The sequence below is a fragment of the Pelodiscus sinensis genome, chromosome 23, assembly GCF_052426305.1.
Source record: "Pelodiscus sinensis isolate ZL-2025 chromosome 23, ASM5242630v1, whole genome shotgun sequence".
NCBI lineage: Eukaryota > Metazoa > Chordata > Testudines > Trionychidae > Pelodiscus > Pelodiscus sinensis.
The window spans coordinates 14,300,236-14,312,475 of record NC_143074.1 but is presented as its reverse complement, the minus strand read 5'-3'; the positions used below and the strand labels follow the sequence as shown (position 1 = coordinate 14,312,475).

Below are 12,240 nucleotides of genomic sequence, written 5' to 3'. Positions count from 1 at the left end.
TCTGGCCCCAGGCTTCAAGTGGTGCTGCTGCTTTGAAGTACCCCTTCCTCTTCCCCCCTTGCTGCCTCTTTCTGATAGAGACAGCGGGGGGGAGGAGGGGAGAGAGAGAGAAGTGACTAGTAGACTACCCAATAAACATTTGCTCATTGGCTAGTTGACTAGTCCTTCACATCCCTAGTTCTGATCAGCACGGTGAGCAGAAAGGCCTTTGTGATATATTTCACACACAGAGGGTGCCGTGAGAGCTCGCACCATGTGCCAGAGAGAGGTCATCCAGGTTGAGAGAGCCCTGTCAATGGACCAATGCACCAGTGTTTTCTCTTGACACAGATTTTTTAAATACATTTTAAATAGACTATGTAAGAGCGACTGGAATTAAAAAATAACCCCCCCCCCCCCAAAAGAAAAACAAGAGAGCGCCGCCACGTACAGAAACAATCTGTATTGGACCAAAATAAAGGGGAAACAGCCCCTTTGGTATTACAGAAAGGAAGGACAGAGCTATTTACACATAGTAAAAAAGACAAGAGTCTACAAAAGTGTGTAATACTGAGATACAAATGTATAATATAGTGGCACAATATGTTATCAACAAAGTTAAAACAGTACCTCAGAAAAGAGATAGTCCAAGGGATGGGTTTTTTGTGTTTTTTTTTTTTGTTTTACTTTGATTGTGACTGTTTTGTTGCATGTATTTTTGCATTTTGTAAAGGCAGCCTGTGGTATTTTTGTGTGTGTATTGAGTGTCACATGCTAAGCCATAGAGATCTGTGAGAGCAGAATGGTGTGAACATAGAAAAGATCAAAATCATCTACAAAACAGTTCAGAAGAGAAAAATAAAATATAATCCGAAGCGATTAGTGTTCAAGATACACATGGTAGGGTTTCACAGGCAAGACTGGGAGAATGGGGGAGGAGGAGGGGAAGAGATTGCTTTCTTCTCTTGTCCAGAGTTAAAAGGAGTTAAATTGCACTGTTAATCATCTTAAAGTCATGTCCTTTCAATAAGACAGCGAGTCACAGTTAGTCCCCAAATCCATTGGATTAGTTGGGAAGGGCAAAGTGAAGTGGGAAAGGCTGCCTAGGAGTTACTGTGTCAGAACGTTGTGGCCTCCTTAGACAACCCCTTTGGGAAGTGCACCCAAGGCAACAGGTGTCCACAGGCTTCTCTGCGCTTTGCTGAACCCTGGACAGAACCAATAATGTTTCTCCTGGAATGAAATGAACAACTCCAAGCCCTAGGCAGAGACGCTCCGCTCTGCCGTGGGACTTAGTGCTAAGGCTGAAAGGAAGGGCTCGTCATGTCCCACCTTCCTCTTCCAACAGGGCCTGCGGGAGAGCAGCCAGGAGTGGCGCAGCCCTTCTCAGAGCTCATGGCTCCCACGTGGCTCTCCTAAGTGACGTGGCTGGAAATTTACCTAGTCAAGTACCAGCGCTACTGAGGCAGCAGCTTGTGCCCCTTTGGGATGCACAAACTCAACTAAAGCCACTCCCGGAGGCACAGTGGTGTCTTCCAATTCACCCTCCTCCCCCTCCCCGCTGCCGCCTCTCTCAGCAATGCAGCCTCAGCGTCAGCTCCTTGCGCTCACAAAGGGCCTGCCCTGCCCCCAAGCAGGGCCCTGCAGGGCCGTGTTTCTGCAATGCACAGCTGTGCCCCTCCTCTAAAGCAGACGCCGTCAAGCACCAGTCCTTTACGGTTACCAAAAGAGATCCACAAATGGGCTTGTGCACCCCTGCGCTAACAGGGACCATCTGTGTCCGTCTGAGCCCACAGCCGTTCATCAGGGCTCTAAAGTCTGGCATGAGGAAACATGGCGCCCTTGGCCAGCAGCTAAAGGTCACCAACAGAACCACAGAGGGGCCTTTGTAAACATATCTCAGAACGGTCCGTTTCATTAACTCTCCCTACCCCCAAATCTGTGGGGCTAGTGTCAGGGACGTTGTCCGTGGGGGAGGGGACGTTGTGCCCCCAGGAAAGCCGGGCATATCTTGCTATTTACACACTCATCCTCATGCACAATGGGGGCAGGGGAGGGAATGAAACTGCAACAAGAATTCTCCAGGGAGGAAGGCAGAATATTAACAGCCATCAGTCCGGGTTCCACCTAAAGCTCTGTCCAAAAGAATAAAACACTAGAAAAAGGCCTGTGGTGATCTCCACATTTAGCCCTGTAGTCCACAGGGCAAGAACTCCACAGAGCAGAGGGTTTTGAGTAGGAGAGATGCAGGGCACGTCGGTGAACGGCAGAAAAGTGCACCTTGGGGAACACCCGACTTGAGGCAGTAGGGCTGGGCCTTTTGCACATCCGTGTACTGAAGGCCCCTGGGTTCTCTGTCAGTTTGCCATTGCGCTTCAGCTGTCCTCTTTGCAGTTGGCTTTGGTCCGTTATAGAAGAGAGAGAGACAGAGAGAGAGAGAGAAGCATTTCTTGGCTCCTGCTACCTCTGAACAATATCGCTGATTTCTTTCACTGAGCTGAGAAGTTTGCTAAAGTCCTGCGTGGCCGCAGGGCCACTGCTAGCAGTGGCTGGACAGATCTGGAGCTCCCGAAGGTTGTTTTCCAGCTTGTTGATGGCCTCGCGGAAGGCAAATTTGTTCCGCATCTGCTGGATGGAGTCCACGTAGCTCACGCAGAATGTGTAGAGGTTTTTGCCGGCCTCCAGAACGGCGCTGTGGCTTGCCATTTGTTCAGAGTTCTTGCTGATGGCGATGCGCAGGGCCTCGGTGCTTTCTAGTACCACACCCTTGGTGATGGTGCCACTGGCTATCCTCTCTGGAGGCTGGCGGGTTTTGCGCAAGGAGACTCTGGTGGTGATGAGGGGGATGAAGGCTGTGGAGGTCAGCTGGTCCCCGCTTGGGGCAGATGGTGCAGGTGCAGAAGAGGGGGCTGGGGCGGCAGTGGTCAGCAGCAGCTTCGTGGAGGACTGTGGCTTTGGTACGGAGGGGATCACAGGCTTTTTTGCCCCTTCCCCTAGCTGGTTTGCCTTGGCGGCATCACTGCTAGTGGGGTCTGCAACCTGAGTCAACAGTTTAGATTTAGTACCAGCCCCTGCCTCTGCTGCTGCATCATGGGTGGGGTTGTGGGATGGTTTTCCAGGCTTCCCAATGGAAGCTGAGGAGAGGGGAGGTGGAGGGGCCGGTTTCAGTTTTGACACCTTCCCCTTGTCCTTCCCCGATGACTCAGAAGTCTGCTTGAGCCGCCTGAGCCTTGGCTCCTCGGTGGAAGCCTTGCTCGCACCCACAACCCCAGCAGGGCTGGGTCTGACAGCAGGACCTTGCTCTGGCTGCACAGTGGAACCTAAGGCACTGGCTTTGCTGCCATCGTCCTTGTGGGCCTGGCTGGAGGAAGGAGCGCTCACAGGTTGCCTGCGGACAAGTTTTGGTGTCAGAGAGGGCGGGCTGGAGCCAGGGCTGGATTCTGGGTCTTTGAACACATCGTCAGTTGCCTCTTCGTTTTTCTTCAGCAGCCGTGGAGGGGGCGTCACCGTCCCCCTGACGGCAAGATCCGCCTTGTTTTCATTCGCCCGCTTCCGTGGCAGGGCTGGCTTTTCGCTCCTGTGCCCGCCAAAGGTGGAGGAATCAAACTGCCGCCCCGTGGACTGCAAATCCCTGGGCAGCGTCACGGATCTCCACTCCGTGTCCTTGGCTCCATGGGGCATGCAGGATGCTGAGCAGGACCTCAGGAAGCGCTTGCTGGCATTAGAACTACACTCCTCTTCCCCCGTTGCCGGCCGGCTGCCCGTCATGCTGCTGGTTTTCTTCCACAGGTGGGGGGACAAAAAGACCGAGTTCCCAGCGATAGCTCCGTTAGTGACACCAGCCCCATTGCTCGGGCCTTGGCACTTGGAGGCCTCGATGGCGTCTGCAGTGGGTGCGATGAAGGCTCCATTGCTGGCATCCCTGCTTTCATCCTCGCCCCCACCCTTGCGGTCCGAGGGGCCGTCCATCTCCCGGAAGGAGCTGCTCCGTTTCGGAGGGGCAGGGGCCGTCTTCTTCTTCTTCTTGATAAGGGCACTGAAGAGGTTGGTCTTTTTGTCTTTTGGAAGCAACCGCTCATCTTCGTTTAAACTGCTCTCCAGGGCAATTCTTTCTTTCCGCGGGAGCAAGGGAGAAACAGCAGGTTCGTGCTCCGGAGGGTCTGCAAGGAACAAAAGATTGGTCTCAGCTTTGCGTACAGAAATACAATGGCCTGCTCTCCTTGGGGGTCACAGTGCAGCACCTTCGGGCAGGTGCAAGCCCTGAAAACAGAGGGCCAAGTTCAGCCCTGGTGCAAGCAGAATCATAGAATCATAGAACTGGAAGAGACCTCAGAAGAAGCCATGGCTGGATTTGGTGCAGAAGCTCTGCACTCTAACTCTTGGGGTGGGGAGTGCTTATGGGAAGCGCTGCCAGAATACCTCACCCCGCGTTTTCCCCAGCAGGCCTCTGACTAAGTCAAACAGACAAGAATTTACACTTGAAATTCAGACGCACACACATTAACCCTCATATTCCTGACGTTAACCCAGGGTCTTTCTCTAGCCCTGCTGCCTTGGAGAGGGTAAGTGAACACTAGGGTCAGCTTTTCCTTTGTGGTCCCTTTGCTGTTTTCTCCCATGTGACTGAAGGGTTTGTCTGTACTGGGTGGCTAAACTGGTTGGCCCCCCGAGCCACAGGCGAGGATCTACAGCAGTTCGAGAGGCGCAGCACATCTGCTGTGGGCTGGTGCTCGGGGCTTCCGCTCCACTTGTGCTAAAGCCCCAAGCCCTGGTGGATGTACTCCACTACCCCCCCTCTTGGCTGTAAGGCTGAGGTCCTGAGCTCTCCCCTCCCTTCTCTCGCCCCCTTTCCCCCTCCCGCCCCCCGCCTGCAGTCTGGTGGGAGGAGAATGGAGGCAGGAGGCCGCCGCAACCTCTGCTTTAATGGTAAAATGTGGCTCAGCTCATGGTTCACAATCTGGCCACCTCAGTGTGTACCCATATACTCCTCTCCCTGCTTGGTCACCCTACAGTGCCCATAACGCCCCCTCTGGTAGCCTGCTCGGGAGAGCGCAAGCATTCATGGCACTTGGAGAAGTCAAGGTCACTGCAGCAGCTGGGCCCCATGTCGCTGTGAAGACAGGCCGCCTTGCACAACGGAGAAAGAGCTGGCTCCCATGGAGCTGCTTGTAAAGGAGTAGGGAGACGCGTTTCCCACTCACAGGAGACATACCTGAAAACGACTAGGGGGTTAATCCATTGGTTGGGAGCCCTGAAGGTCCCAGTATTTGAACAACAGGGTGTCTCGGTCACAGGCCAGGCATTAGACTAGGGGTGCTCAGACAGCACCCCAATTCAGGGCGGGAGCTTTCAGGGGTTGTATGCAGTTACAGCTTGAGTAGGCAGCAAGAGGGGGGGAGATGGAGCAGGACTGAAGAGGATGTTGCATAGTCATATACTGGAAATTATCCTGGGGGGGTCAGACCCTGCTGGAGAGACAGGAGGAATTCTTGGAAAAAAGGTTAATTTCAGGATTGCGATGTCACACTTTTGGGATGTGTGTATTTAAACCATTCATATCCGAACTAACCTGGAGAGAGGTTAGCAAAAAGGGCTTTTAAAATTACTTGGAAGTGGACACCCCTTCCTGAGAGCAGATACGGGCATGTGAGCTCCTCTGCTCACAGCATTACAAACATGAAAGACGTGTCTTCAGAACAGACTTTTTAGGACTCAGGTTTCTAACATCCCCTCCCAGGGGCAAACACCTCAATAATCAAAGACTTAAACTCAATGTTTTTCACGGTGCACTTGCTACTGATGGGAAGTGAGGTACTCTAGGTACCTACTGTAAAAAGGATGCACAGTAAACACAGCGTGTAGGCTCAGAGATAGCACCAAGACTCCTCTTCTCCAGAAGAACCACCAAGCGCCTGCATTAAATTAAAAGCCGCCCCAAAGAGGAATTTCAGAGGTGGCCTCTCTCATGCATGTAGCACATGTGCATATGCACCTCTTCTCTTGGAGGTGTATTAAAGATCTCTGAGATCCAAGTACACAGAACAGGCTGCTCACTCCCGACGGGACAGCTGAACTGGCACATTTAACAGGAGCTGTCAAGGACCAAGAGATCAAATGTTTATTGAGTTCTTTATTTTTTAAGCTTTGCATTTTAAAATGCTCTGGATACAAATTAGCTGCCTATGCTTGGTGTTTTGTCATTGTTTCAGCTGTCTCAAAATGGAAACTGCACGCTTTGAGAAACTGACTGAAAGGTTGTTTAATGTCATGGTAGATTCTGTAAATACCTCAGTGTCCCTTGCTGAAACTATATTTGATCTCTGCCAAAAGTAATACCCGTCAGTGTTTCAAACCAGATACTTGGTATGGCGGAGAAATACTTCCCACAAGCAAGTCTGTACTGCACATACCAGAGCTTTGATCCTGAGCAGTGATCCAGCCTCTTTAGACCACCCTGGGGATGTAAAAGGGCTAGCTCCCAGGTCAATTCCTGTCTGCTGGGAATTCCCCCGGCACAGAGCAACTTCAGGACAGTACAGGGAGTCCTACCCTATTCTTCTGATAGCTCCTGGCCTAGGGAGATACCAGGGTGAAGAAGAGGGTGTGGTCAAGAGTATTCTGTGCTCTGGCCCTGCTCTGCTGGGCAGCAGCTGTAAGCTAAAACAGCCCTCCGGGCTGCTCTAACTTACGGCAGAGGCTGCATCAGACCCTGAACCAACTAGAAAACTAGGAGATACAGATCTAACACAAAGAGGAGCTCTCCCCCTTCCTGGGTTGCAGTATGCACTTCAGAATTCCCCAGGGCACTACTGAGTGCTAGCAGGCTACAAGAAGCGCTAGCAGATAGAGCATTGGTCTCCAACCTTTTTAAGCACGAGATCACTTTTTCAATTTAAGTGCAATCCAAGTTCTACCTCAAATATAAATACTCTTGTCCCGCCTCCCTCCTGTCCCTTCTCCGAAGCCCCACCCCTGCTCACTCCATCCTCTCTCACTTTCATCAGGCTAGGGCAGAGGGTTGGGGTGCAGGCTCTGGTCTTGGATTAAGGGATCTGGAGTGTGAGAGGGGCTCTGAGCTGCTCTTGGGGCAAGCAGTTGGGATGTAGGAGGGGGGTCCTAGGGGCAGGCTCTGGGACAGTGTTTGGATGCATGGGTGCCCGGAGTGCAGGAGGGGGTTAATGACTGGGGTAAGAGTTCAAGCTGGGGGCTCCAGCAGGGCCCTGCCTATCTCAGCTCCTGGGTGGTGGTGCAGTGGGGCTAAGGCAGGCTCACCCCTGCCCTGGCCTTGTACCACTCTCAAAAGCAACCAGCAAATGTTCTCCATCCCAAGTCCTGTTGTGCTCCCTCTCTGCTCCGCGGAGAAAGGATACAGAATGGGAGGGGGCACCTTGACATCAGCATCCTCCTCTCCCTCCCTGCCCTGCGCAGAAAGCAGAAGGCTCCCCAGGGGAAGGGGCAGGTCCAAGGCAAAGGGCAGGAGATGCGCAGCAGTGTGAGGAAGGGCAGCTGAAGTGCCAGCACTTGACAGCCTCTTGGCCAAACCAGTCAGGATCACCTGCTGGAGGCTTCCCGATCTACTGGTTGATGACCACTGAGCTAGAGAATTGAGTCCCAAACCCATAGTGAACCTAGGAAGAGAAGTGCCTGACTGCAGAGGACATAGCCAGAGAGCTGGTACCTATCACTAGGCACATCTTTCCCCATGTTCTCTCTGGATTTGGGCTTCCATTTTATTTCAGTCTGTCTCCTGGGAGAAGAACAGCTGTAGCTAGCACATACCACTTTCTGCCTGTCCTTTGGGGTGCCCCATCTCCACACTCTCACTGGCATCTTTGCTTTCAGCAGCTCTCCTGAACGATCTGGTTTTGGTCGGCAGTTCTGGAGCCTGGAGGACGGCACCCATTACGCTTCTCATTCCCTTTTTCCCCAACTCCTTCTCCACCTCTGAAAGGCAAAGAAAAGAACGGTCACAAGGAAAGTGAGGGATGGCAATAAAAAGTAAAAATACTAAGCTCTAAAGGGATAACAGGGGAAAAGACAAGCTGGCAGCACCCGGGGGAAGAGGACTCAGCCAGGGGGATGGCCTGTGGATAACAAAAATAATACAACAAGCAGCTCCGTGCCCGCTCAAGCTTTTGTACACTGGGAACGTACAAGGTTACAATGCATCACTGCAAAGCAAATGCATGAGGATGTTCAGATAGCGTATTGCTCTAAGTTGCAATGCACTTAGCCCATCTCTCCCATTGCTAGACACAGTGTGATGAATGGAGCAAGTGGTCTTACCGTCTGATATGCTGGATTCTTGAAACATCGTTTCAAATGCTTGGTGGATTTCAGCAAACGAGGGCCTATCGGAAGGGCTCCACTGCCAGCCTGAAAGAATATTACTCCTCAGAATTTCTTACAAGCCTTACAAATATATATTAAGCCTCACAGTGTGGCTGTGAAGCTAGTGCAATGTCATCAGCCCCCTTTTTACAGACTGGGGAGCTGAGATTTAGATGTTAGCAACCCGATTTGAAGGCCACTGGGCATGCTCAGCTCACACAGACACCAATGGGAGCTATGCCTACACAACACCTCCAAATAATCAACCATAAAAGACATCCTGATGGCCAAGGGGACTAAGAAAAGTTGTCCCCTAGACAATTAACAAGACCCTCTTCCCCATCCTAGGGCCAAACATGGAGGCACAAACCTTAATTTAGATTCCCAGGAAAGACGGGCCAAAGAAATGACTTAACGCCATTTCCCCCAAGATCAGCACAATTTCCATTCCAAGTAGAGAAGAAATGCTCCCAAGCCAAGAATGGGTGACTTCAAAACATTTACATCTTCCTGGGTCAGCAGAGTTTAAGATTGTAACCAAGTGCTGTATGTTAAATGGGAAACTAAGACGGGCTCCTTGTGCCACACTGTGTTTAACCATACCCTTGTATAGTGCTACTACAGCTTTGAAGACTTACATGCTCTCATGAGCTCATAGACTTTCTCAGGACAACCTTCAGGTCGCTCCATGCGATAGTCTTTCTCCAACAGTTCATACACCTGAGACAGGTCAATTCCAGGGTAAGGGGACATGCCGTACGTTGCGATTTCCCATAGCAGGACACCAAAGGCTGCAATAGAGAAGCAAAAAGACTTTCTTTTTAAAGAGAAACAAACAAACCAAAAATCTTGCAAGCTTGTTTTCTGTTCTCTGGCACGTAAACAAGCTCAGATTCCACGCTCAACTGCAGCTTGGAAATGAACGTAATCTAACCAGCTTTATCATCAACACAGACAAGTCTCCTGCAAAACAACAAGACAGAATTAGACTAATTTTTTATGTATCAGCTATCTTGAACCTGAATGCCTTGATATCCTTCAAGTCCTGTTAAAGGCACAATTAAGAGGCGCCATTGTGGATTAACTGAAATGCCTTCTCTGCTGCTCTGCAGACTCTCTGTAAATCTGAGAGCTCTACTCATCTTTGTCCCCCATTTTTCTTTTTAGGGCTCCCACATTCACTTAGTTCACTGTTTATGCGCTGCCCCCATTCTAGAAGCATCAAGACATATGGAGCAAGAAGCTGCAGACCCAACATTGTGATGGAATTCACTGTGATAATTTCCAGCTAGGCAAGTACTAAGTGAGACAGTTTGGTTACAAGGAAAGTAACAGAAGGTACCATAGCCAAATAAAACTAAGGTCCATGCCCTGGGTGTCTGATCTGTATTGGACTGTGATGAGGATATGAAAGCGCCCCATGGTTAGACAACTAAACTGCGATTCAGAGTACAACTGGATAGACCCAGCACCAATTCAACAACCTGCATGTAATTAGTTCCGTCATTGTATTCTGTTTTTAGCCCGAAGAGAAGGCAATTACACTCCTGCGTAAGTACAGAAATCACATCTTATTACATGATAAACAACCAAAGGCAATTTAAGCCAGGCACTTCCATGAGCATCTCTGAATTGTGTCCTCAGGCAGCGGAATGGAAGTTTGCAAATTCCTGCACCCATTGTCATTGCTGTGAGTGACTCGGCAAGGGCTCGCTTTATTTTGAGCCAGATCACAAGGCCCTAACTACTACTGAGTAGGATTCAGCCCATTATGAATTCAAAGTCACCTTATATTTTTATAGTACCTTTTCTCACATTATTTAAATGTACACGGGAATCCCTCCAACCACCCGCAAAGTACAGTAGAATCTTTGATGGACCATAGCTGCAGAGTGGTTCATAGCAACAGTACACAGGCAGCAAAAACAAAAATCAATACCTTATCCAATAGTACTGTACCCAGAGCTCTGCCACCATCACCCGAACATTCACATCAACAATCCCCTTCCAACAGCCAAAGAATACAACCCTCTCCAAGCAGAGCTCTCTGGAAGATGAAAAGGGAGACCAGCCAGAAGGCCACTGGGCACTTCACTGCTGCCAAATTGATGTTACGTGGAAGGCACATGGGGTCAAATCCTCAGAAGTACTTGAGTGCCACTGACTCCAAAATCCCTAAATCACTTATGCAAACAGGTCTTGGACTCCTAAGTCACTTAGACATTGAAAATTTGCCCCTTAGATACTGGGATGATCAGCAGCAGAATAAAACTTCAAGATAGACTGAAAGAGCACTGGGAATTTAGCGAGTCAAAATGGATGGACTTAGGCTATATCATACAGGCTGTCTATTTTTATCGAAAGTACTCCAGACTCTTCAAGTGAATCAACATGTCTTCAAGTTTTCTCTCTGCTTCTCAACTCATTCAAAGAATCCTTTAAAAAATGTATGAAAATGAGCTCAGGGCTATCACTAGGCGCATAAAGTTTATGTTTAAACAGCTCAGGCTCTTAGTCTCATTTTAAAAGTAGCTTACAAAGCCTGTAACTTTCAACAGCATAATACCCCAAAGTACTGTGCAAAGGCAAGATTCAGCGCTGGCTCGAGCATCTATCCTGCTAACACGCATCTGCTTAATTTTTACATGTGAGGATTAACCTTTTGTGCATGAAGTTAAGTATGAATTTAAGTATTTGCAGGACTGAAATCTCAGAAGGAAAAGTCCTAACCTACTAAAAGTGCATGGTACCTGGGTTTTCCTTCTAGGCCTCAAACTGAAACACTGAAGCAGCCCACATCTGAGTAGCTTGTGAGATCTGACAAGATCACACACCAAAGAGTTTCAGCCACCAGCCACCCTCATTTTGGGATATACTTGAAGAAAGAGTTTTTAATGTCCTGATTTTATAGCCAGAAAAGAAAAAAGCTGTCATCTGTCATGTGCATGTATGTATGTAAATTCTTACCCCAGACATCAGACTTAATGGAGAATTTGTTGTAAGCCAGACTTTCTGGTGCAGTCCACTTGATTGGGAACTTGGCTCCAGCATGAGCAGTATATGTATCACCCGTCATCAGCCTACTCAGACCAAAATCTGCCACCTTCACTAAGTGGTTCTCCCCTACAAGGCAGTTTCTGGCTGCAAGATCCCTAAGAAAATAGACAAGAAATAAACCATGAGGTCTTCACAATACAACACATTTAGCAGCAGAGAGGACTTTGCTTACTATTGAAGAAATCCAAAATGTTGTATGCATTTTTTTGTATTAGAGATGTACAAAGGAGGAGATTATTTGTTCTCTTAACTTTGCAAAGAGAGAATATAAGCAAATAATACTTCGGCAAGGGTCCAGAAAACAAACCCTTTTTTAGAAAAAACAAACAAACAAAAAACCCTGACTTTTATTGAAAGTTGCTGTTGTCAGAATAAAAATAATCACTAGGTATATGATGATGAGGTACAATTCTACAACCTCTGGCAAAGGCTTTGACACCAACTACAAAATGTATATCCTGAGGGCCTGGATAGTCAAAGGTGGTCAACAAAGACAATCAATCTAGGAAAATCTGATAATGGAATACTCTCTGTGCCTCATATATAGGATTCTGATTTGCAGAACAGTGGGCAACAATCAACTGAAATCTTCCTTCTATTTATGTACCAGTGTGAGAGGGACACACTGACTGCAGGTCACTAGCTTTTGTATAATGTTAATATGGTCAAAATGCATTACGTATTTAAAATTGTGAAAGTACATGAAAGCATTTCTGCTAGTAATGCATTTTGTAAAACCCACCAGATTTTATCACATATTGTTAGAAAGTGATTCCATTAGCTAACAAGTCTACTTTATATCTAAGCAAGATCCACTCTATTTACTCTTTAAAACATCATTTTCAGAACTCATTAAAAAAAAGTACATTTTAC

The 12,240-nt window shown here is 48.6% G+C and overlaps 1 protein-coding gene across 7 annotated transcripts in view; it reads right to left on the bottom strand.

The window, feature by feature from the left end:
• Nucleotides 1–427: 427 nt before the first annotated feature.
• The window catches only part of ABL1 (ABL proto-oncogene 1, non-receptor tyrosine kinase), a 165,366-nt gene continuing 153,553 nt past the window's right edge, over nucleotides 428–12,240 (bottom strand). For all 7 annotated transcript variants that reach the window (XM_006128365.5, XM_075905754.2, XM_006128369.5 and 4 more), the window contains 5 exons: nucleotides 11,278–11,462; nucleotides 8,949–9,101; nucleotides 8,266–8,355; nucleotides 7,759–7,923; nucleotides 428–4,139 (listed from right to left, as the gene is read on the bottom strand). In XM_006128365.5, coding sequence (XP_006128427.3) covers nucleotides 2,440–4,139; nucleotides 7,759–7,923; nucleotides 8,266–8,355; nucleotides 8,949–9,101; nucleotides 11,278–11,462 — 2,293 coding nt within the window. In that variant the 3' untranslated portion in view covers nucleotides 428–2,439. The remainder of the gene's footprint in view (nucleotides 4,140–7,758; nucleotides 7,924–8,265; nucleotides 8,356–8,948; nucleotides 9,102–11,277; nucleotides 11,463–12,240) is intronic.